Source organism: Ammodytes marinus (genome assembly GCF_949987685.1).
Source record: "Ammodytes marinus genome assembly, chromosome: 2".
Classification (NCBI taxonomy): Eukaryota; Metazoa; Chordata; class Actinopteri; order Uranoscopiformes; family Ammodytidae; genus Ammodytes; species Ammodytes marinus.
The window spans coordinates 28,828,338-28,849,466 of record NC_137231.1 but is presented as its reverse complement, the minus strand read 5'-3'; the positions used below and the strand labels follow the sequence as shown (position 1 = coordinate 28,849,466).

At 37.2% G+C, this 21,129-nt stretch overlaps 1 protein-coding gene across 1 annotated transcript; it reads left to right on the top strand.

Annotated features, from left to right (window-relative positions):
- Positions 1-575: 575 nt before the first annotated feature.
- LOC307264675 (SEC14-like protein 2) lies at positions 576-18,600 on the top strand. The gene is made up of 12 exons (XM_080046138.1): positions 576-786; positions 1,839-1,914; positions 7,988-8,031; positions 9,762-9,824; positions 9,925-10,113; positions 10,526-10,621; positions 10,747-10,807; positions 10,926-11,009; positions 11,323-11,429; positions 16,076-16,215; positions 16,568-16,737; positions 17,206-18,600. Exons 1-12 carry the CDS (start codon positions 643-645, stop codon positions 17,355-17,357), a joined length of 1,326 nt encoding a protein of 441 aa, XP_079902264.1. The 5' UTR covers positions 576-642; the 3' UTR covers positions 17,358-18,600.
- The last annotated feature ends 2,529 nt before the right edge of the window (positions 18,601-21,129 follow it).

The following is a 21,129-nucleotide window of genomic DNA, read 5'->3' as shown; positions in this document are numbered from 1 at the left end:
AAGTGCGTTACATTTAGCACCCGAGTTTCTATCAAATGTGTGTGAAATGTCTATGTCTAGTCCCCTTACGCCTACAGGCTTCATAAAATGTAGGAATTCAAATTAAGTAGCTTACAGTAGCCTATTATACGTAGGCCTAGTTAGCCTACGTAGACATCCGACCACCGAACATGCTAAAATAAACGTTCTTTCATTTTTAAAAAGCCAAGAATTATTGTTTTAATTATTGTTATTATTATTATTTTACATTTTATCAAAAGGCCAAGTAGCATTTTCCTATGTAGTTTATAATATTGACACAATGCTGTTCAATTAGGCTAAGAAAATATTGTGGAAAAGACGATAGCTCGGTGAAAGGAGCAGGATTTGGTGTGGCGGGTAATCCTCTTGTCGTTCCTTGTATCTTTGGCAGAGTCAGCTGGTCGCACCATTTTTTTAATAATGGGCGCTGCTGCGAGAGGGTCGTGTTTACATGTTCCCTCCTCCCTCTTCCCTCTCCTCTCCGGAGCCTGCAGCCAGCTGTCATACACACACACTCTCACACACACACACACACACACACACACACACACGACGGAGGATAACCGGCCCATCGTCACGGTTTAACGGTGACGCTGCTGTTTTCAATCTGAGTCCCTGCGTATGTTCCATCGGCCCACTGCAGTCCATGGTCTGTTCATTTTCACAACTGCACGAGCGCTTTCGCTGAACATCTTCTGGTCGCGAGCAGACATGAGTGGGAGAGTTGGAGATCTCAGTCCTAAACAGACTGAAGCACTGGCACAGGTACGTTTCACAACAACAATAGCCTAATCGAAATAATTAATTAAAAAAATATATAATAACATGTTATTATTATAATAATAATACTATTGCTTGTGTTATGAAAATATGATGCTAAAAGCTGCTTTATCTCTTTCTTGTTATCACTATTAAATGACAACCTGTAGGCCTATTTCCATATTGACTCCCAAATTGACCCATCAATTTATAAATACATACTAATAACTTAAAAAAATAGCTCATCTTTACCAGTGGCAAGAATAAAGTATTTACGCATTAATGTAGGCGTATCAATGATTATAGCCAATATTATACTAAATGTTATTCTGAAATTGTGCATAATGAGTACTTTTATGTTTGGTATGATAGCTACTTTAAAGGTGCTCCAAGGAGCTTTCAGTTTGTGTTAATGCTTGCATCCCCTTTGGACAAAAGCTGTAGTGTTTTTTACTACTCCTGCTGTTAAAACTATATAAAAATAGCATTCTTTGCACTGATGGTCTCATGAGACTGTTTCAGAAATATTTAAAAGTTCCTCGTAGCACCTTATATCTTGATGCTCATACTTTTGTACTTGTACTTGCTGAAAAAGTTGAATGCATGACTTTTACTGGTATTTTTAAGTTGTAGTTTTGCTTTTACTCTGTAGCTACGTAAGTCAAGTCAAAAACTGTCTGATTATTCGGCATACAGTGTCCACTTACTCCTCTGTGTTTTGCAAACTTAAAATGTGCTGACATATGTTGTTTTGTCTCTGGACTTGTTTTTCCTGTCCTGAAAAACTTGTTCACAGTCGCGCATTGTTTAACACTGCCTTTAAAGCGTGCAAAATAATTCGTCACCAAGTCATATGCTCCAGCCACATTGGAAAATAAAATCTACGTATCTCAAATGAGTCAAACAAAGAGAAGTCCAGTTGTATATTTTTCCCTCCAGGGTCAAAACTGTAACGTTTAAGATGAGGTTAAGGATTTCCCTGAAAGGTTTTTTTCTAGTATTGTCTAATTTTACGCAAAACTGATCAATCATATTTGTATGTATCTTTCTTTTCTCAGTTTCGAGAGAAGATTCAAGACATTCTTCCTCAACTTCCTGCTCAGAATGACCACTTCCTGTTACGGTGGCTCAGAGGTGAGTTTAAAAATTATGAATGTTTCAATAAAGTTTGTTAAAAAAAATGCTAAAGGCAGTCACCTGCTGCTTTTACCAGACATCCATCTATCTATCTATCTATCTATCTATCTATCTATCTATCTATCTATCTATCTATCTATCTATCTATCTATCTATCTATCTATCTATCTATCTATCTATCTATCTATCTATCTATCTATCTATCTATCTATCTATCTATCTATCTATCTATCTATCTATCTATCTATCTCTCTATCTCTCTATCTATCTGTCTATCTGTCTGTCTGTCTGTATCTGTCTGTCTGTCTGTCTGTCTGTCTCAGAGAAAAAAGTGAAAACTCCTCTTTATAATACATTTTGGATTTTTATCTTGTAGTCATGGGGACAATCTGCTTTTGTCGTTATATATTAGTGCGGAAAAAAAGCAGAAGCTGCCGTGGTTTATTACATGACAGGAAGTGAAGCAACACGTGTAAACACCACGTGTGTTTGCAGGCGCTCACTTGGTTTTAAAACACGATGCTGAAACTTTTACTTTTCACACTAATGGGATGTGTGCAGGTCTTTCTCAGTCCAGTTCATTCAAGTCATTAATTCAATAGAAGAGATTGGTCAAACGGTCAGGAAGTACTGAAACAATTCAACATTTATCTTTCCTACTTTTTTTCCATCATATTCTTATACTTTACCTAGATAGATAGATAGATAGATAGATAGATAGATAGATAGATAGATAGATAGATAGATAGATAGATAGATAGATAGATAGATAGATAGATAGATAGATAATTTAAAAAAAAACAGACATAATAGAAAAAAACTTTGTTTGATTGTAGATAGTGGATAGGCACTTATAGAAGGAATCTCATCTCTAAATGGATAACGATAATGGCATTTTGATTTATTATATTCTCTGTGTGTTCTTTATGTGGTATTACAAAACGTCTTATAAAAGTCTGTGTCAGTCTTGTGTCTGATTAGTTCTGCTACAGAGGTCTTGTGGCAATCTGTGTATCTGGGCTAATCCAAAGCTAATTGCATTAAAAGGCGCACACTACGATGGCTGCTGCTCTCCTCGGTTTAAGTTATTGCTATAGTGCGAAACCTCCCCCCCGAAACTGGCGCAGTAGCTCAAGAAAGATCCCAAGAAGAGCCCAAGAAATGTTTCAGTTGTTGATTCTACTGCTAAGAAAAAAACCTGGACGTCGTAGGGCAGATGGTATAAAATCCATGTGCGATCAGAGAAAGTTTACCTTGTCTAGATACGCCGAAAGTGTTGCTGTTATTTCTCAGAACTCCTCATGGAGGTGACAGAAGTTACGCACTATAGCTTTAACCTTAGAAAATAATTTCATAACACGTTCAGGGTGGCAGCAATGGGTGTATTGTTCCCGTTTTAACCAAGCCTTACCAAGTGACCATAGCTGTTGTGAAATGCCCAATGTCTCAGCTCCAAGCACAAACAATGAGGCCCTGTTTGGCTAATACACGCTCCGAATGATGCAAGTTATTTTCCCTTTCAACGTGAATGTAAAGATGATTTGAGTTCAAACTGAGGTCAAGGGGAGGAAAGCAAACATTACAGCACAGCTACCACCCATTCCACAGACACCCTTAGACAAACTATGTGATAATAATCAAGATTATCATGATGATAATTATAAGATAATAAATCTAAAGCAAGGGGGCCACTGTAGAAAGCAACATGTCCATTTACAGAGCCTAGGCTGTGTATTAGCACTGGATTTTCTTTTTCAGCGCACACACAGTACAGACAGGCAGCGGATCATAAGGAGATATTCACGATGATTTGACAAAAAAGTGATTTTGACAACACACGCTCTCCAGAATCGCTGAGTCCACCTGTAATGGTTTTAGGAACTGATTTCAGATGACTATAACTAAGCTACAACAGTTTATGACCTTTATGCCCTGAGTTAAACAGGAAGTGGCTCTGTACGTTTGTACACATTTCTCAACTGATAAACTAATAATATATTTTGCTTTCTGTGTTCCCATGTACAGTAAAGGTTTCACAATTCAAGTGAAGTTGCAGGTCAAATATAAAAAGATATCGAAACTTTTAAATTGTCCGACGGATGAGATAAGATAAGATAAACTTAATTAGATTAGATTAGATATATTTTATAATTCCGTAGAGGGAACTTTGTCTTGCCCTCCAAGCCACTGCAAACACACACACACACACACACACACACACACACACACACACACACACACACACACACACACACACACACACACACACACACACACACACACACACACACACACACACACACACACACACACACACACACAAATGTCTTCAATTCACATGTCCAGTTCGACCCTGACTCTCCCATAGAATCAAAACAGAGTCCAGGGGCCAATCCGAATAGTCTTTTTTGCATAGGAAATTTCCTTTCCTATCGAGATGACCCGGAAGTACTCGGCGGATAGGTGATTTGAATTCTCAAAATGCTTAGGAAAGGCATAGGAAAGGAGCCTCGATTCATCCTTTAACCCTCCTTTAGCATAGGTTACTCCGGACCAACCTATGCGAAAGGAAAGGAGATAGTGGTATCCCATAATCCTTTACGGCGGCAAGATTTAAAGCAACAGGCCACCGCCGGAGTTTACCGACTCTACACGAATACGAACGAGAGGTAAAACAGAGGAGAAGAGAGGAAGAGAAGAGAGGAAGATCGGCTAAAACACAATATCCCCCCATCCCCCATAAAGATAATAGGAGAACTCATAAAAGACCAACATCATAATAGTTATTTTCGTAGCACATAATTTACACCATAAGAAAATAAAATACCAACTTCACATTTAATGAAGTTACTGGGGGCAGTTAATTTCAACATCAACATAAGTGTAGCCTCTTTTTATTCCACATGTGAATTGGGATATATGCCAGTGATTCTCACTCTGTTGGCGACCACCTGATTAAAATCAATATGAAAAGAACGCATGGATCAAACGAACGCTAGTGTAGTTTCACGCTAGTGACTCACGTCAGCAATACTCGCCATCGCGCAATGACGTCGGTTAGGAAAAGTGGAGTCGAATTCATTTGAAACAGTGCTGTCTTTTCCTATGTTTGATAGGAAGCACCTTTCATATCTCCTTAACCCCAATGACGTTTACGGGTTAAGGTATAGGAAAGGAGGATTATAGATTAGGAGATTGGACTATTCGGATTGGCCCCTGTACTTTAGAAATAAATCAATTCAATCTCAAGGCTTTCTCTTATAAGTGTAACCAACTAAACCAAACATTGCCCTAAGTTGACTCACTACAGCCAGAAATACATGTATCTTTAAGTGACTATGTATCTCTTTGGAGCTGCACCTTAATATATAATATATTATATAAGAGATAACAGCCAGGGTAAAGGACATTTATCTATCTAAATGTCCTTTACCTATCTATCTTCCATGTCAAAGTATGAACAAGTGTTACACTGTAGTTCACATAATGTACCAGAGTTCACTGAGCAGCTGGCACAAATCCAGTTTTAAGTTGCAAGACAATTTTTCATTTTATTTTTACATTTTTATATTCAAGGTAACCAATCAACATGACATACACATTTTTAATACAATTTTATTTGAGATTTTCTATGATTTTTTATTATTAGATTATTAAATAATGCAATTTCCCTTTGGGGGTGAATAAAGTATATCTAATTATCTATCTATCTATCTATCTATCTATCTATCTATCTATCTATCTATCTATCTATCTATCTATCTATCTATCTATCTATCTATCTATCTATCTATCTATCTATCTATCTATCTATCTATCTATCTATCTATCTATCTATCTATCTATCTATCTATCTATCTATCTATCTATCTATCTATCTAATATCTAAATACCTACGGGGGCATAAGAAAATACTATTCACACTTGTTTTACTTTGTTGTTTTGTTAGTTGCTGTTACAATTCTGACGATCTTTTAAAAGACTACAACACGGTCACAAAGTTCCTTTAAGTTCCTTGAAACTGGCCCAGTGTGCTGTGTAAAGTGTGAGGTAGTGTATAAAGGGCAGGATCATGGTGAAATGTTATCAGATAATGAGATAACGTATCAGGAACATTATCAACCTCCATCACAACTTAAGATAAAAGAGACAGTGAACTAGGCGGGGAAATCTGAATTACATTTTGTTTTTAAATCAGTATCTTAAATATCTTTTTAACCACAGGACAATCTCACAATGCACTTGACTATTTGGTTCTTGAAAATCATCATGTTCAAACTGAGATTGAAAATAGAAATTGGCTTTGCTGTTGTCTCATGTGTACATGTGTTGTATGCAATAGGTAATTTTTTTTTGTGCGCTAGTATGTAAGTTTTGTCCTTGTACGCTGTAGTGTGCCATTGTAGGCTTTACATATGTAATTCAATCAGGGCGTCCGTCCTTGTAAAAGAAAGCTTGCTCTCAATGGCCATGTCTAACCCATTCAGGTCCCCCGTTCATTCCTATGGACACAACCTTCACAGGATGCTTAGACAAAGGAGATGAAGGAAATTTGAGAGGTTGCGATTAGTTATAGGCCTACCAACATTACACCCAAAAGTGACATTTGTGTGCACCTCAAACAACTTCACCAACTTTTACTGCTGTGATGTTAAACCAAAAAAAATTGAAAAATAATAATAGAAGTATAGAGAAAAAGACTCTGGACTAACCACCTGTTTAAAAACAAATATAAATAATTGCGTTTTTTTGGTCAAATAAAAACAATATATACACTATAGATAAAACGAACACTGGGTCGTATATGACCTTCAGAACAAAGAAATGTTCATTCTACACCTTTACATCGTCTCACAGACATCCTGCCAGGAGATCCACCCCTCACTCCACCCAGCGCTGTGCATATTATTGGTAGTTAAAGGGGTTCAAACATGCAACACCACTGTTATTATCCATTGGAGTGAGGTAACACCTATTTGAAATAGGCTTAGAATAATACATGTGCCAAAATCTCCTTGGTTCCTGTGTGTGTGTGTGTGTGTGTGTGTGTGTGTGTGTGTGTGTGTGTGTGTGTGTGTGTGTGTGTGTGTGTGTGTGTGTGTGTGTTGTGTGTGTGTGCATGCGTGAATGCGTGCCTGCATGTGTGTGTTCAAAGCACTTTGAGTGGCCTTGTGTTTGAATTGTGCTATATAAATAAACTTGCCTTGCCTTGCCTTCTGTAGGTGAGTGTGTATTTATATTTGTGTTTACGTGTGTCTGTATCTGTGTGTGTGTTTGTGTGTGCATGTGTGTACTGCATGTGTGTGCCCTCAGTGCAGTGTCCTAGTTACAGTGACAGGCTACAGCATTAGGTTCACTGTGTTAATCCACTGCTGCAGTAAGTTGTACTTCACCTTTAGACACAAGACAGTGGGTCAACTGTGCTCAGGATCAGTGGTTTTTATACTGACGTTTAATACTTGTGACAACAAACAAGTTCATTCACAGAGGCTATAAATAGAAATTATACAATTTAAGATACACTTTTATAAGATTGCACTTGTTTTCGTTTAGTTTTGAAATCAAACAGTTAAGAAACTGCTGCAAAATGTGATATAACAATACATTATTTAAGGTGTAAAAAATGCATTTATTATGTATATTTTTCTTGTAACTTCTCTGTTTTTACATTTTGTTTTTTTAAATGATCTTACATTAGTTATGTCTAATGCACCTTCAGTTGGCATGCCGACCATCAGTTATTCATTTAAATGTATATATTTGTGGAAATCTGACTATCTTTGCGGTTCAAAGTTTTTTTTTCATCCCAGATAACGACAGGAAGGGTCATTAAAACAAATGTAAAGCGGCGGAGGGATACATTTGGTTAACAGTCCCAGTGATGTTGTGCTTTATATCAGCACTCATGGAATGTCTATCTTCCAATAAAATTACTCTGCCGGAACTAACTGTTGTATAATGTAGTACTGTATATTGCACATATCTTACACACGTCTTTTTTCTATTTTCTTATAGTTTCTCTATGCCCTATGACTCATTTTTTTGTCGTTTTCTCTTTATTCTTTCTCAGCCCGAAACTTCAATATCCAGAAGTCTGAGGCCATGCTGCGAAAGGTAACACATTCAACTTTAATTGATATGGTCCCTGCACTTGTCACGCTTGTATAAAAAAAAACGCAATAAAACGCAAAAAAGTTTCTGTGTGTGTGTGTGTGTGTGTGTGTGTGTGTGAGAGAGTGTTTGCCTGTGTAAGTGTGTGTGTGTGTGTGTGTGTGTGTGTGTGTGTGTGTGTAAGTGTTTGCCTGTATGCCTGTGTGAGTGTGTGTGTGCTGAAGTGAAAGCCTAAATGACTTGTCTCCGCCTGTCTGTCTGTTGAGGAGTGGCTGTAGATTAGGAAGGAGCACAGTGTGTTAACGCTTGGCTGTGGGGAAACTGAGTCATCGCAGCGTGGCGAATAGATATCCAGTAGATAAAAGGGCCTTCAAGGGTTTGTGTGTGTGTGTGTGTGTGTGTGTGTGTGTGTGTGTGTGTGTGTGTGTGTGTGTGTGTGTGTGTGTGTGTGTGTGTGTGTGTGTGTGTGTGTGTTTGTGTGTGTGTGTTTGTGTGTGTGTGTTTGTGTGTGTGTGTGTGTTTGTGTGTGTGTGTGTGTGTGTGTGTGTTAGGCTTTTTACCACCAGTGAATGTCAAGCTGCACTAACTGATTCAACTTTACATTTGCTTTTAGCGCTGGTTTGCTCTTAACCCAAAAATCCTCAGAGAAAAATATTCACTCTTCACATTACTCTATGTTTTCTGGCCTGTACCATTTGGACGTTGGTTTAAAGGCCCCTGTAAACACAAATCCACACCCTTCTAACAGTGTATTACATTACATTTCATTTAGCTGACTATTTTATCCAAAGCGACTTCCATTAAGTGCATTCAACCATGAAGGTACAAACTCAGAACAACAATAATCACGTCAGTACTATAGCTTCAAATAAACCAAACTACAAAGTGCCACATGTAAGTGCTACATGGAGAAGCGTCAAGCGCAATTATTATAATTTTTTTTGTAATTTGGGGAGTTAGTTGCATGATAGTAAACATCTGAAAAGAGTTATGGGCATGTTTATCAATCCAAATAAAATATATTGTCATTTTGAGTTTGATACATTTTACATGCTGAAAAGATAGATATCAAACTTCTGAGCCAATTAGAATATCTCTTTTGTGTGTGTGTTTGTGTGTGTTTGTGTGTGTGTGTGTGTGTGTGTGTGTGTGTGTGTGTGTGTGTGTGTGTGTGTGTGTGTGTGTGTGTGTGTGTGTACATGACTGATCCCCTTCCTGCTGAGGGAGCAGGTTTTACTTCACCTACAGTCTGGAACCCGCTAATCCATTTAAATCTCTGCTTTGTGCTTGTCCCGATCTGCCACACATCAGTGTGTGGTTTAGTATTAAGGAAGTGAATAAAAATCCAAAATTTGAATGCACTTTTTTTTATTATTAAAGGATAACAGGTTAACATTTTTAACTTATAGATATCATGAAACTTTGCCAGTTGATTACTGAAAAAAAAAGAAATGTTTGAATGAATATGCAGAGTATGGCAATATCTAATTTGTTATGCTTACATTTGCATCTCTTTGAAAAACAAAAATCTGAATGTGGGATAATCATTTGTACAACATACAGAATTAGTGTCTAAAGTTTTTACAAAGAAGATTTTGGATACAGCCTTTTTTTTTATTTTAAAAATCAAAAAAATACTTTGCAGGTCTTAAAAATGCATTTTGGCATGTTTTTAAGAACAAAATGTACGTTTTGGCTCGTCATGCATCCATCTCTGTGTGTTTCTCTTCCAGCATTTGGAGTTCAGGAGACAGATGAAAGTAGACGCAATAATCAGTGACTGGCGTCCACCAGAGGTAAAAAATAAATAATGATAATAATAATAAAAATCAACCTTTTTCTCAAATAAATGTTGTACAGCAGTGGTTTTAGATCTAAACTGAGTGCTGTGTGCAGGTGATAGAGAAGTACCTGTCTGGAGGGATGTGTGGTTACGACAGAGAGGGGAACCCCATCTGGTATGACGTGATCGGGCCGGTGGACCCCAAAGGCCTCTTCATGTCCGCCTCAAAACAAGACTTCATCAAGTCCAAGATCAGAGACTGTGAGGTGCTGCAGCAGGAGAGCAACATGCAGTCTGATAGGGTGAGAGGTCCTGTTCACACCTGACACCATAGGCCTAGATTTATGGTTTTACGTCCAACAGTTCAGGGGGTCGAAACATTTATATATTCTTCTTACTTGTATGGAGAGGCAGATATGAAATGGGGCAGAGAACAACCCAGGCTGGACTCAAACCGGGTCCACTTAAATATACACATTTCAAATCCATGAATGGATGCAGAAAAGGCACAAATTGGAGCATAAAATGTCATCAAAATACAGGAAATTAAGTGTTTGACACCCCCTAGACCCCTGCTTAAACTGTAACCCCCCCCTCCCCCCCGGCCCAATGTTGAAATGAAACCTACGCACTTGTCTGATATCAATAATAAACCATAGACCTAATTTCCTAGATTCACAAATGATTTTTGTTGTTTAAAATTTTCCCCACCAGCTCGGGAAAAACGTGGAGGGAATCACCATGATCTACGATGTCGAAGGTCTGGGGCTGAAACACTTATGGAAGCCCGCCATAGAAACATACGGAGAGGTACACACACATGCAAACACGCAAACACACACACACACACACACACACACACACACACACACACACACACACACACACACACACACACACAAACAAACACTTGTATGTTTCTTCTGTATAACCAGATCCTCCAGATGTTTGAAGAAAACTACCCAGAAGGCTTGAAAAGGCTGTTTGTCATCAGAGGTGAATGAATACTTTTTACAGTAAAACCTACCACCAGTTCAAATTTACAGTAGGCAGAAATGAATTGACTCCATCTTTTTTTTCATAATAATAACAGCTTGTAGTTTTCCTCCTGCAGCCCCTAAACTCTTCCCCGTGGCCTTCAACCTCATCAAACACTTCCTGAGTGAGAACACCAGACAGAAGATCAACATCCTCGGGGGTGAGACACTACTGGAACACACATACACAACTGTTCAAAATATATATACATTTATAGATTTTTTTTCGTAATATCAGTATCATATTGGCATATCCAAAAATCGATATAGTTTTAAACTCTATTTGCCCTGATTGTTGTATTATTTTTTTAGGTTTTAAATCAACCCTTTCACTAGTCACTATTTAAAAATATTTAAAATATATCAAATCAGGGTTGAAGTTACGATGGGTATGCTAATCTAAACAGATGTGTTTTGAGTTGTGAAATGAATTGAACAAGAGAGTAAGTTTTGTTGTTTGTCTGGTTTGGGCAGCGAACTGGCAGGAGGTTTTACTGAAGTACATCGATGCGGAGGAGCTGCCGGCGATGTACGGAGGCAAGCGGACCGATCCCGACGGAGACCCTCGCTGTCGGACCAAAGTGAGTCAATACATCGGCATCCAAACTGCTCTACTAGGGGTGTAACGGTACACAAAAGTAACAGTTCGGTATTTTACCTCGGCTTTGAAATCACAATTCGGTTCGGTTCGGTTCGGTTCTCAGTTAAGAGGAAAAAATGCAAAAAACTGTTTGTTTGTGATACGGAACATGATTTAATTTGTTAAACAGTTAAACAATAACAGTTAAACATTTGTTAACTTAACTGTCAGCAACTCTGCAGGTGTTTCAAATTAAATCGCAGTTCACCTCTGGAATAGCCTGTAAAGTATTGTGACAGTTCGGTATGAATTTGTGTATTGTTGCACCCCTATGCACCACCATGAGTGGGTGCTGTTCTACTGGCACTAAGGTGGGCTAGTGACGGGCTGGAGAAGACCAGTTTCTGTTGCAGATGTGAGTTGATTATTAATTCAATTATACTTTCCTGAGGACATATGTTCCCATTAGATTTATTGTAAGTGACTTCCAAATCAGAATTGGGTTTATTGCAAAGATAGTTTACACATTTAAGGAGTTTGCCTTGGTCTGCTGGTGTGTACCTTATGCATAAATTAAAAAAGAAAAGTAAAAGCAAGTTAAGAATATATATATAACAGAAAATGTAAAAAAAAATTAAGAAACAAGAAATTTTCTTCAACTTTTCGTATAATTTTACTCACACAAAAGGGGAGAACGGGGTAATGTGAGACACTTTTTACATTTGCTTCCCTCTAAGGGAGCTGAATTAATTATCAGTCAAATGTACACATTTCCCATTAATTCAGGATGTTTCCTAGAAAAGGGCATTAGCAGATTTTTTTCAAGACAAAGGGCAGTGAAAATATGATTGTTTAAAAAAAAGTTGTCTTGTGTCTCAGTTTACCCCAGCTGTGGGGTAAACTGAGACAGACCAGAGAAATGTAAACTGATCCGCTTACTTTTTCCACTCTGAAACTACCATAACAACAAATGTAACAGTTACAATCCTGACAGCTTGCTTGAAAACCAAATATTCCAAAACTAATGTCGGACGAGTAACAGAATCATGGGGTTTGGTCAATTAAGAAAAACATTTTCTAAACACTTGAAAGTAACTCTGATCAAATACACCATATAATTCATATTCAATAATTAACATTCAAATGACAGATAGAACCAGTTTGATTAAAACACAGTCTGGGGGTCAGCACACAGGACCCTTAGAGCCAGCTAGTGTCTGGGGGTCAGAGCAAAGAACAATCAGAACCAGCTAGAACAGCCTGGGACTCTGAACACAGGGCTAGACCAAGCTGTCATTTTCCATCTTTTGAGTCTTTGATTAATATTTTTCTTAATTTTTTTATTGGGATCATTCATTGAATAAAGACATATTACTTAAAGTCTATTGGTGTTAAAGGTCACTCTCCTGTCCCCCACATACACACATGCTAAACCATGCCCTTGCTGACACCCCTTCAACCATCAACCCCCACCTCCAGCCCACATTGTCTTTTGTCTTATTCAAACTAGTCTCCTTGCTACCACAAATATAATGAATTCATTAAAAGAGGGCACAGACACTGTCTCACTTTACCCCACAGCATTTGTCTCACTTTACCCCACTGCCACAATTTGAGAAAAAACTACCTCTCTCAGAAAATAAGGCTAATCTTCAGTTATCATCATCACATGGTTTCATATGTTGGTAGTTCATCAACATGTATGATAGAAGTTTTTCTACCTGAATCAATTTGCACAACAATCGATTAAGTTGACAGCAAGAAAATGTACTTTTACATGCAAAAAATAATTTTTTGTGAAAAAAACATGCTTACAACATCGCCATGAGGTCCTCTCTTTCATGGCCAAGGGGAAATGAGAGAGACTTGAAAACATATATCTCACATGACCAAAAATGTGTTCCATTGCCTAGATACAGGGAGTGTCTCACATTACCCGATGGCTCACATTCCCCCATTCTCCCCTATAATTAGACCGAAAGTAAATATATACAATTATCACTGCCACGCCCTACAGGCGGTTGTTTTGAAGACCATGAGGCAACTTTGCTTTTTCACAACGTTTGTAAAACAGAAGTGCCGACAAGTTCTGCAATGGAAACTAGTCTGATTCCAACGTCAGCCATCAGCCCTCCTGTAGAGTTGGATAAATCAGGCAGCCAACTATATATACGCTTGCTTTGGAATAGTTTCATTTAAATCAATTTGCATTGTCCTGTACTTTTCTCTCTGCTTTGAATCCTGTGCTCATGTAGGTCTGCAGCTCACAGCTTTGCTTTGGTCAGTGAATGGATGGATGAATGAAGATTTATCATGAAGAATTAAAAAAATAAATAAAAAATTAAATAATGATTTTTGTAAAACTCACATTCGAAAAGTGATAGGGCTCGGGGCGCTCCGGTGGCGTAGTGGATAGACCGCGCACCATATTGGCTCCGGCCTTCGTTGCAGTGGTTGCGAGCTCAAATCTGACCCGTGGACCTTTACTGCAGGTCATCCCTCCCTCTCTCTGTCTCCCCACCTCAACTCTGTACTACCTAATAAAGCTTGAAAATGCCAAAATATAATCTTAAAAAAAAAAAGTGATAGGGCTTATCAAGTCCTACCTCCATTCTTCAAAATATCAATTTGAAATTCCTAAACTAAAACAGACAATTTACATCATAGAAAAATACTACTCCAATACTAGTTATACTGTATCAAGCTATTTAGAAAAAAACTATGTGTGTACCTTTGTGAGAGTAAAAAGTCTTGCTCATATGCATACTGTGTGCACCTGAGATGTGGATTTACATTTGACTTGCAAACTAGGTTTTGTTTGAGTTTCCATCCCACTAGTTTTTCCTGTCTGGCAGAGCAGAATATACAGTAAAATAAGATAAATATGAATTTGCCTTTACAAAGAAATAATCTAATGCTACGTCACATTCACATTGGATGAGATGTTTTCTCTCAAACACCGTATCATGAAATGTTAACGCTGCCGACACTGGCTGTGCTTAGGATCGTATTACACATGAATAATCACAGCAGGTCAATGACAAACACAGAGTGAGCGGCTGTCCACAACAGAATGAATCAATACAGCCGCTGACACAGTGACACAGTATCTCTCTGCCATGTTAAAATCAAAACCTAAAAACAATCTAAATGTTTGAAAAAAGTTAAGAGTTAAAATCTTTTTTAAATGTTTTAATTTACAGATTTTAGATTAAGACTTTTTTCATTTTATTAATACAAAAATATATGTGCATGTTTTTAATAAGAAAATGTACAGATGCAAACAGACAAAGTTTAGTATAAAAAACCTACATGTAACACTTCGGACTTCCTATTTATTCTAAAGAAGACAGCAAAATAGCCCAAAAAATTATTGACCAGTGCTTCAAAAAAACACAAATATTTTTTGTCTCGACTTATGACTTGATTCACTCACTTAGTCCCTGCTGCATCCTGCCTCGCTGCGTAGAAATGGCAAATCACTTCAAGCACAGAGAGGCCTTCAAAGCTGAAATGTATGAGCAGGTAGTCGGTGTAGTATGGAGAACAGCAGCTTTAGTAGTGACACTACAGTCCAGTATTAGACACAACACTCTTCATAGACTGACTCTACGTTTGTCACTGTTTCTGTAGATAAATAATTGGCCCCAGGAGACTTGAGGAACACTCATTTCGGCTGCATTCAAGATTCAAGGCTGAACATTTGTATTATGTTTTAATTTTTTTTTTTTAGATAGTTAGTTAGTTAGCTGTGTGTCTTACACATTTTACTGTATTTATTTTGGTTAGGTTGAAGGATCTGAGTTATTTTAATGAAAATAGTAGATTAGTATTTTAGGAAATTTGTTTTGAAGAACATCTTTAACATCACATTTTGGTTATTTTGCCTTTTGCATTTTGTATGTGAGGGTTTTGGTTCCTCAGATTTAGTTAAATCTCTGCACAAATGATGTCAAGAATACATTTGTTAAGGACTGTATGACAATGTGTGTTCACTTCTTTAGGTAATGCTTTCTTCTTTTTTTCAGAGGCAGTTTGCCCAATAACCGTTCTGTTAGTTTTGACATTTCTGCAAGAATTTTAGAGAAGTGGTTTGAGATGACTTTTGACTTCCCTTAGAATAATGCTCATATCACATACAGGTCTGTCTGAAGGAATTAAACAGTATTCTCTTAGTCAAAGTGGGTGGGTGGCTGTGTAAGAAAGTGAGAGAGAGAGAGAGAGAGAGAGAGAGAGAGAGAGAGAGAGAGAGAGAGAGAGTGTGTGTGTGTGTGAATTAATTGACTCTGCATGTACTATGCTACTTGTCACCTGTTGGATTAACTAAATTACATTCATCCCACTTTCCTGAGCTCACATGAGGAGTCACTGCCCTCTCTTGGTTGGTTCCTGTACTGTACTGCACACCAAACAGTTTGGTTTTTATTTGATAGATGTGAATAAACAGAAAAGTAGAAAAGAGAAAAAAAATTGCTCACTTTCTTTGTGAAAAATATGTACAATTACAAGCATTCAGACAATGTAAGAATCACAGTAAGTGTTTTTTCCCCCCCACATTTTTTCTACCTCTCAATTTTTTTTATTTTAATATTTTTTTTTAAACTATTGTACCCCCATAACTTAACTCTGTGCCTGTCCGATCGTCAGATAAACCACGTGGGGCCGGTCCCTCCCTCGTACTACGTGCGGGACCATGTGAAGGTGGACTACGAGCAGTGTCTGAGCGTCAGTCGAGGTTCCTCCCAACAGCTCGACTACGAGATCCTCTTCCCCGGCTGTGTTCTCAGGTCAGCCGCAGAAAATGGTTAAAAGAGTTATTCAAGTCATTTTAGAGATTAACAAATTTGTGCATTTACATTGTTTTAACAAAACCAACCACACTTTTCATAACTGAGTAATAAAAAGGAGTGTATGCAGGTATCGCATTGAAAAAACCTCTTTTGATAAAAGAATAATAATTATATACATTTATTATCTATAGAATTACATTTTTTAAGGCCTTTCAAGGACCAAAGTAAGTTGTTTTACCTGTTAAAATACCTATTCAATGCCCTTAATAATGAGGCAATAGGAAATTCACAAAAATAAATCAGTAAAGCAATGTTTAAATAATTAAAACATTCTTTTTCATCTCCATAGGTGGCAGTTTGCCAGTGAGAATGCAGACATTGGTTTTGGGGTTTTTATAAAAGCCAAAATGGGTGAACGGCATAAAGCAGCTCAGATGGAGGAAGTGGTTCCCAACCAGCGCTACAACTCTCACCTAGTGCCCGAGGACGGATCGCTCACCTGTGAACGCCCCGGAGTCTGTGAGTTAACTTTTATCATATCAGTGTGAACATCAGATACAGCAGAATATAATGGTGCATCTAAAAAAATATTGAATATTAAAAGCAAATTTCTTCCAGTAATTTTATATAGAAATGGAAACTTTCATATATTCTTGATTCATTACACATGAAGTGAAATTTTTCTAGAATAAAAATACTATTCAGAAGGTTGATATATCTGTATTGTGAAATTCCTTTTTTTAAACAGTTATAAGTAATATTCTTATATTTTGAGATACTGCATTTCTTTTTTATTATTATGAGCTGTAAGCCGAAATCATCAAAATGAAATTCAAAGAAAGGCCTGACATATTCACTATATGTGTAATTAATCTAGAATATATGAAAGTTTCACTTTTTGAATTAACTTTTTGAATTATATTTTGATTATTTGTAGATGGACCTTTATAGTTATACTAAATATCCGATTGTGTTTTTCTTCTTCAGATGTTTTGAGGTTTGACAACACCTACAGCATCTTCCAGGCCAAAAGAATCAGCTTTACAGTGGAGGTGCTTCTCCCCGATCGCCTACAGTCTCAACAGAGCAACGGGACGTCCCGCGACCACACACAGGCCGAGAGCAACAGCCAATCATAACCCAGGAAATGACACAACATGGTACCTCCATAACGCCAAATCAGTGTTGATTAGCCACTGTAAACAACAACAGTGAAACAGTAACTTGTCAGGAGGCTTTCTAACTTCAAACAGTGTTCCAGGGATCATATTTTCCTGTGTGGAAAGTTTGTTTATTAAATTGTGAGAATATAACATAGAAAATGTTCACTTCTCTGACACACCCAAAGTTACACAGTGCACCTTTAAAACCACTACGAGTAACTTGCCCATTGGCGGCCCCTTTGGACAAAAGCGGTAGTATTTTTACGACGCCCGCTGTTGTAAAGCTGTTTTCTAGCTTGTGCCGGGCGTGCGAGTGTCAAATGGTTAGGGCGCAATATAGTGCATGTCCGTGTGTTGAAAGTGTGAGGGCACCGGACTCTTTTCGGCTCCGTGAGAGTGGCCTGTGACACTGCATCAACTAACGCCAGTCAGTGTCACACACACCTGATTGCAATGAGTTGATGCAGTGTCACCTAACCACTCTCCGTGTCCTCACAGAAAGCGAATGAACGAGAGACGGCAGTTAGTATGGATCACGATGAGGTAATGTGTTTATGTTAAATAATGACTATTTCAGATGAATAATGGTAATCTGATGATGGTGAAGGAAAGTAAATGTTTGACCATTTATTCCCATATTTTTCCTATGCATATATTTGTCATGACAGTCAACCACATTTATTAGAAATAATGGACCTTTAAGTTACCACATTATGCATTCCAATATTAGTCATATTTACACATGGAAGCTTATTGAATTATTTGTTCATGAATGAAGTTTCATTAGTGTTTTGATAGCTTGGTTTACATGCATTGGTCACTGGATGTCTCTTCCCTCCTTGACATGTTTGCAATGAACATTCACACTTTAAAAAACATTCCTCTAACTATGTATGTCTTAATTTCTTATTTATTTCCAGAAAATATTGGATGGAAGAATAATTATTTTATAACAGCAAAATAAAATCTATATTCTGTCTATATCGGATTATTTAAGACAATCAATATTTGTGTCAAGAACGTGGTGTTTCAAATGAAATGCAGTATTACATAATATTCTTGTTTATTATTATGCAGTGAATGTTATCCTCACCAGACTAGTACTGAATGAATGTAGATTATTGCTGATAGCCCTAAAAATATTATTTTCATATTTTATGGAAACCGTACAGAGAGAGTTTTGCAAGTGCTAAAACAAACAAAATATGCGTAACGTCATGTCGGTACTGTAACTGTGTTGATGAAGATGTAAGGTAAATAAATCTGTTGACCACACTCAAAATGTCGTCTGAATGTGGTTTTTTATTCTTTCATTAAGAGTTGCATTGACACACCTTTATTGAATTTGAGTTTGTTTGTGTATTTTATATGAGCATTTTTATGGATAGTCCATATGATTATTTTCAATAATGACCCAGTGTTCAAAATTATTCCAGAAATTAGTTAGACAAGACATCTTTAAATTTGATTAGAGTGCATATTCCTTATTATATGAAGTTTTTGTAACACACACACACACACACACACACACACACACACACACACACACACACACACACACACACTCAAAGGACAGGACCCACTGCTTTGATTCATAAATGTTTTATATACAAAAAATATTGTTACAAGTATTTTTAACATATGTCACATTATAATATCGATAACTACTTTATACACCCATTTGATCAATCTTCATATTTCACAGAGTACATACATGAAAATGATCACAATTCTAGTTGACTTTGTATACAATAAATACATGCTCTGATCTTAGGCATTAGATTTATATTTACTTTTTTACAAACTTACATTTAGTTTAAATCAGAGTTGCAAGAGTTCGGTTGTCACTACATATGTGGCCATTGTAAAGTAACATTTAAAAAAAATAAAAATACCCTTTTATGCACTTTAACTGCAGTCGTACAGCAGAACCAAAGACTTCTAAGCTAATTTCTCATCTAAATTAAAGCAGACAGATTTAGAGCCACAGTGCGTAGTAGTTTTGGAGTAAAGTGGGACATCTACAATGGCCACATCTGTCCGCAAAACAACCCAACATGAACGTGAAGAGAGTAAGTTTTAAAATGGCTCCCTCGAACACTTGCTTTCCTTGGCACGTAGTAAACAGACATGACAGTAGATCAAACTCAGTCAACCCGACTGAACAACTTGCCTGCTTGCATGTTTTTATTTAAAAGGTGCTATGAGGAACGTTTAAATATTTCTGATTAAGTCTATTTTTTCCTCTGATGAGTAACTTAGATGTAACATCAGTGCAACAAATGTTATCTTTCTTAATGCTTTAGTCATGGGAACTACAGCTGGCATAGTAAAAACACTACCGCTTTTGTCCAAAGGGGGTGCAAGAATGAACGCAAACTGAAAGTCTCTCGGAGCACCTTCTAAGCCTAATACTTATCACTTATCCGGTATTCAGAAACACATGGTTGGTACATTACGTGACTACATGCAGGGCAAAGCTGTGGCATTTTTGTTCAATCATCCACTAAAAAAATTAAAAATAAAAGTTTAAAAAATAAATAAATTCATTTGAGGTCCATTTCTGGTTGTCCTCCCTATATTTTAACATTTTAAGGTGTTGACACTTTTTAACGTCATGGAAACATATTGGTTGTTTCCATTCCGAGTAGGTGGAAAGGTAAAAACAGTGTTGACAGTCACAGTTGGCAAAAACAGAAGAGCTAACTAAATACATAAATGAAAACTCTGACGCTGCATTTGTCTTTACAGTTAGACACTCTAAACTACAGTACCCATAGTTCTCTGCTTCAAGTCAATGTCGTCGAACCTATTCATGTGTTACATGTCTCTTTGAATCCCACTGAGTACGGCGAGCTAGCTACGTTAGCTAGCTATTATTCTTAAGGCGATGTCATTCTTGTGGCATTTTTTTGTTACATTTCAAAGTTTTATACATTTAGTCTGCAAAAAAAAGGTGTTTTGCATTTTTTTAAAGAAAACTAAAACGATAAAAACCTAAAAATGTTTTTATTTTTGTCCTTAATTAGTGAATTGTTAGTGAATTAGCCTATTGTTGGATACTTAATTCCCAAAATTCTCCATTAGTTGCTTGTTTAAATCTTTCTTAAAGAACTTGAGCTCTCTGCAACAACATCATGCATTCTGGATTAACCTGCAGAACAATTTAAAGGCATATTATGCCAGATTTTCCTTAAAAAACAAAGTATAGTCACACAAAAATATTCCTCTCAATTATCACTTATCCCCTGTATCTTGTGGTGGTGGTTTATCCAGACAGGAATGACTTGTCTGCAATGCCATTTATTTTTTATTTTTTTGGTAAACAGTGCCGGATACCAGAGTCAACAGTGGTACCGACCTCACAGGATATTTGTTAGCAGTGAAAAGGCCTCAAACAGTACGAGTATATGGGTGTCTAGAATATAACTTTTAATCATTAAACAATGACTTAATAGCAATTAAGTAACAATTTACTTTTTAGGTCCATCAAAGCCTTGTTTGGATAGTTTCATATAGTCATGTAGACAAAGACACAGATCCATTAATTTCAGTGATGTTTGGTAAAAAGCTGTGGAATAGCAGTGTTGTGGTCAGCTGTAGAAGGCCAACAGATAACAGATAGGTTGGATTTTACACACACACACACACACACACACACACTACAGTATTACAGTAGGCTACCCTTTCAGTATGTGCCCGTACAGTCGCTACAAATTGTTTTGCTCGTCTTTTCTTTCTGTTACGG

Bases quoted from the DNA above. Each gene is read 5' to 3' on its own strand.
- LOC307264675 (XM_080046138.1), top strand. From the start codon at position 643: ATGTTCCATCGGCCCACTGCAGTCCATGGTCTGTTCATTTTCACAACT. The intron at 8,032-9,761 runs GTAACACATTCA...TTTCTCTTCCAG, and splicing joins CTGAGGCCATGCTGCGAAAG to CATTTGGAGTTCAGGAGACA. The intron at 16,216-16,567 runs GTCAGCCGCAGA...TCATCTCCATAG, and splicing joins TTCCCCGGCTGTGTTCTCAG to GTGGCAGTTTGCCAGTGAGA.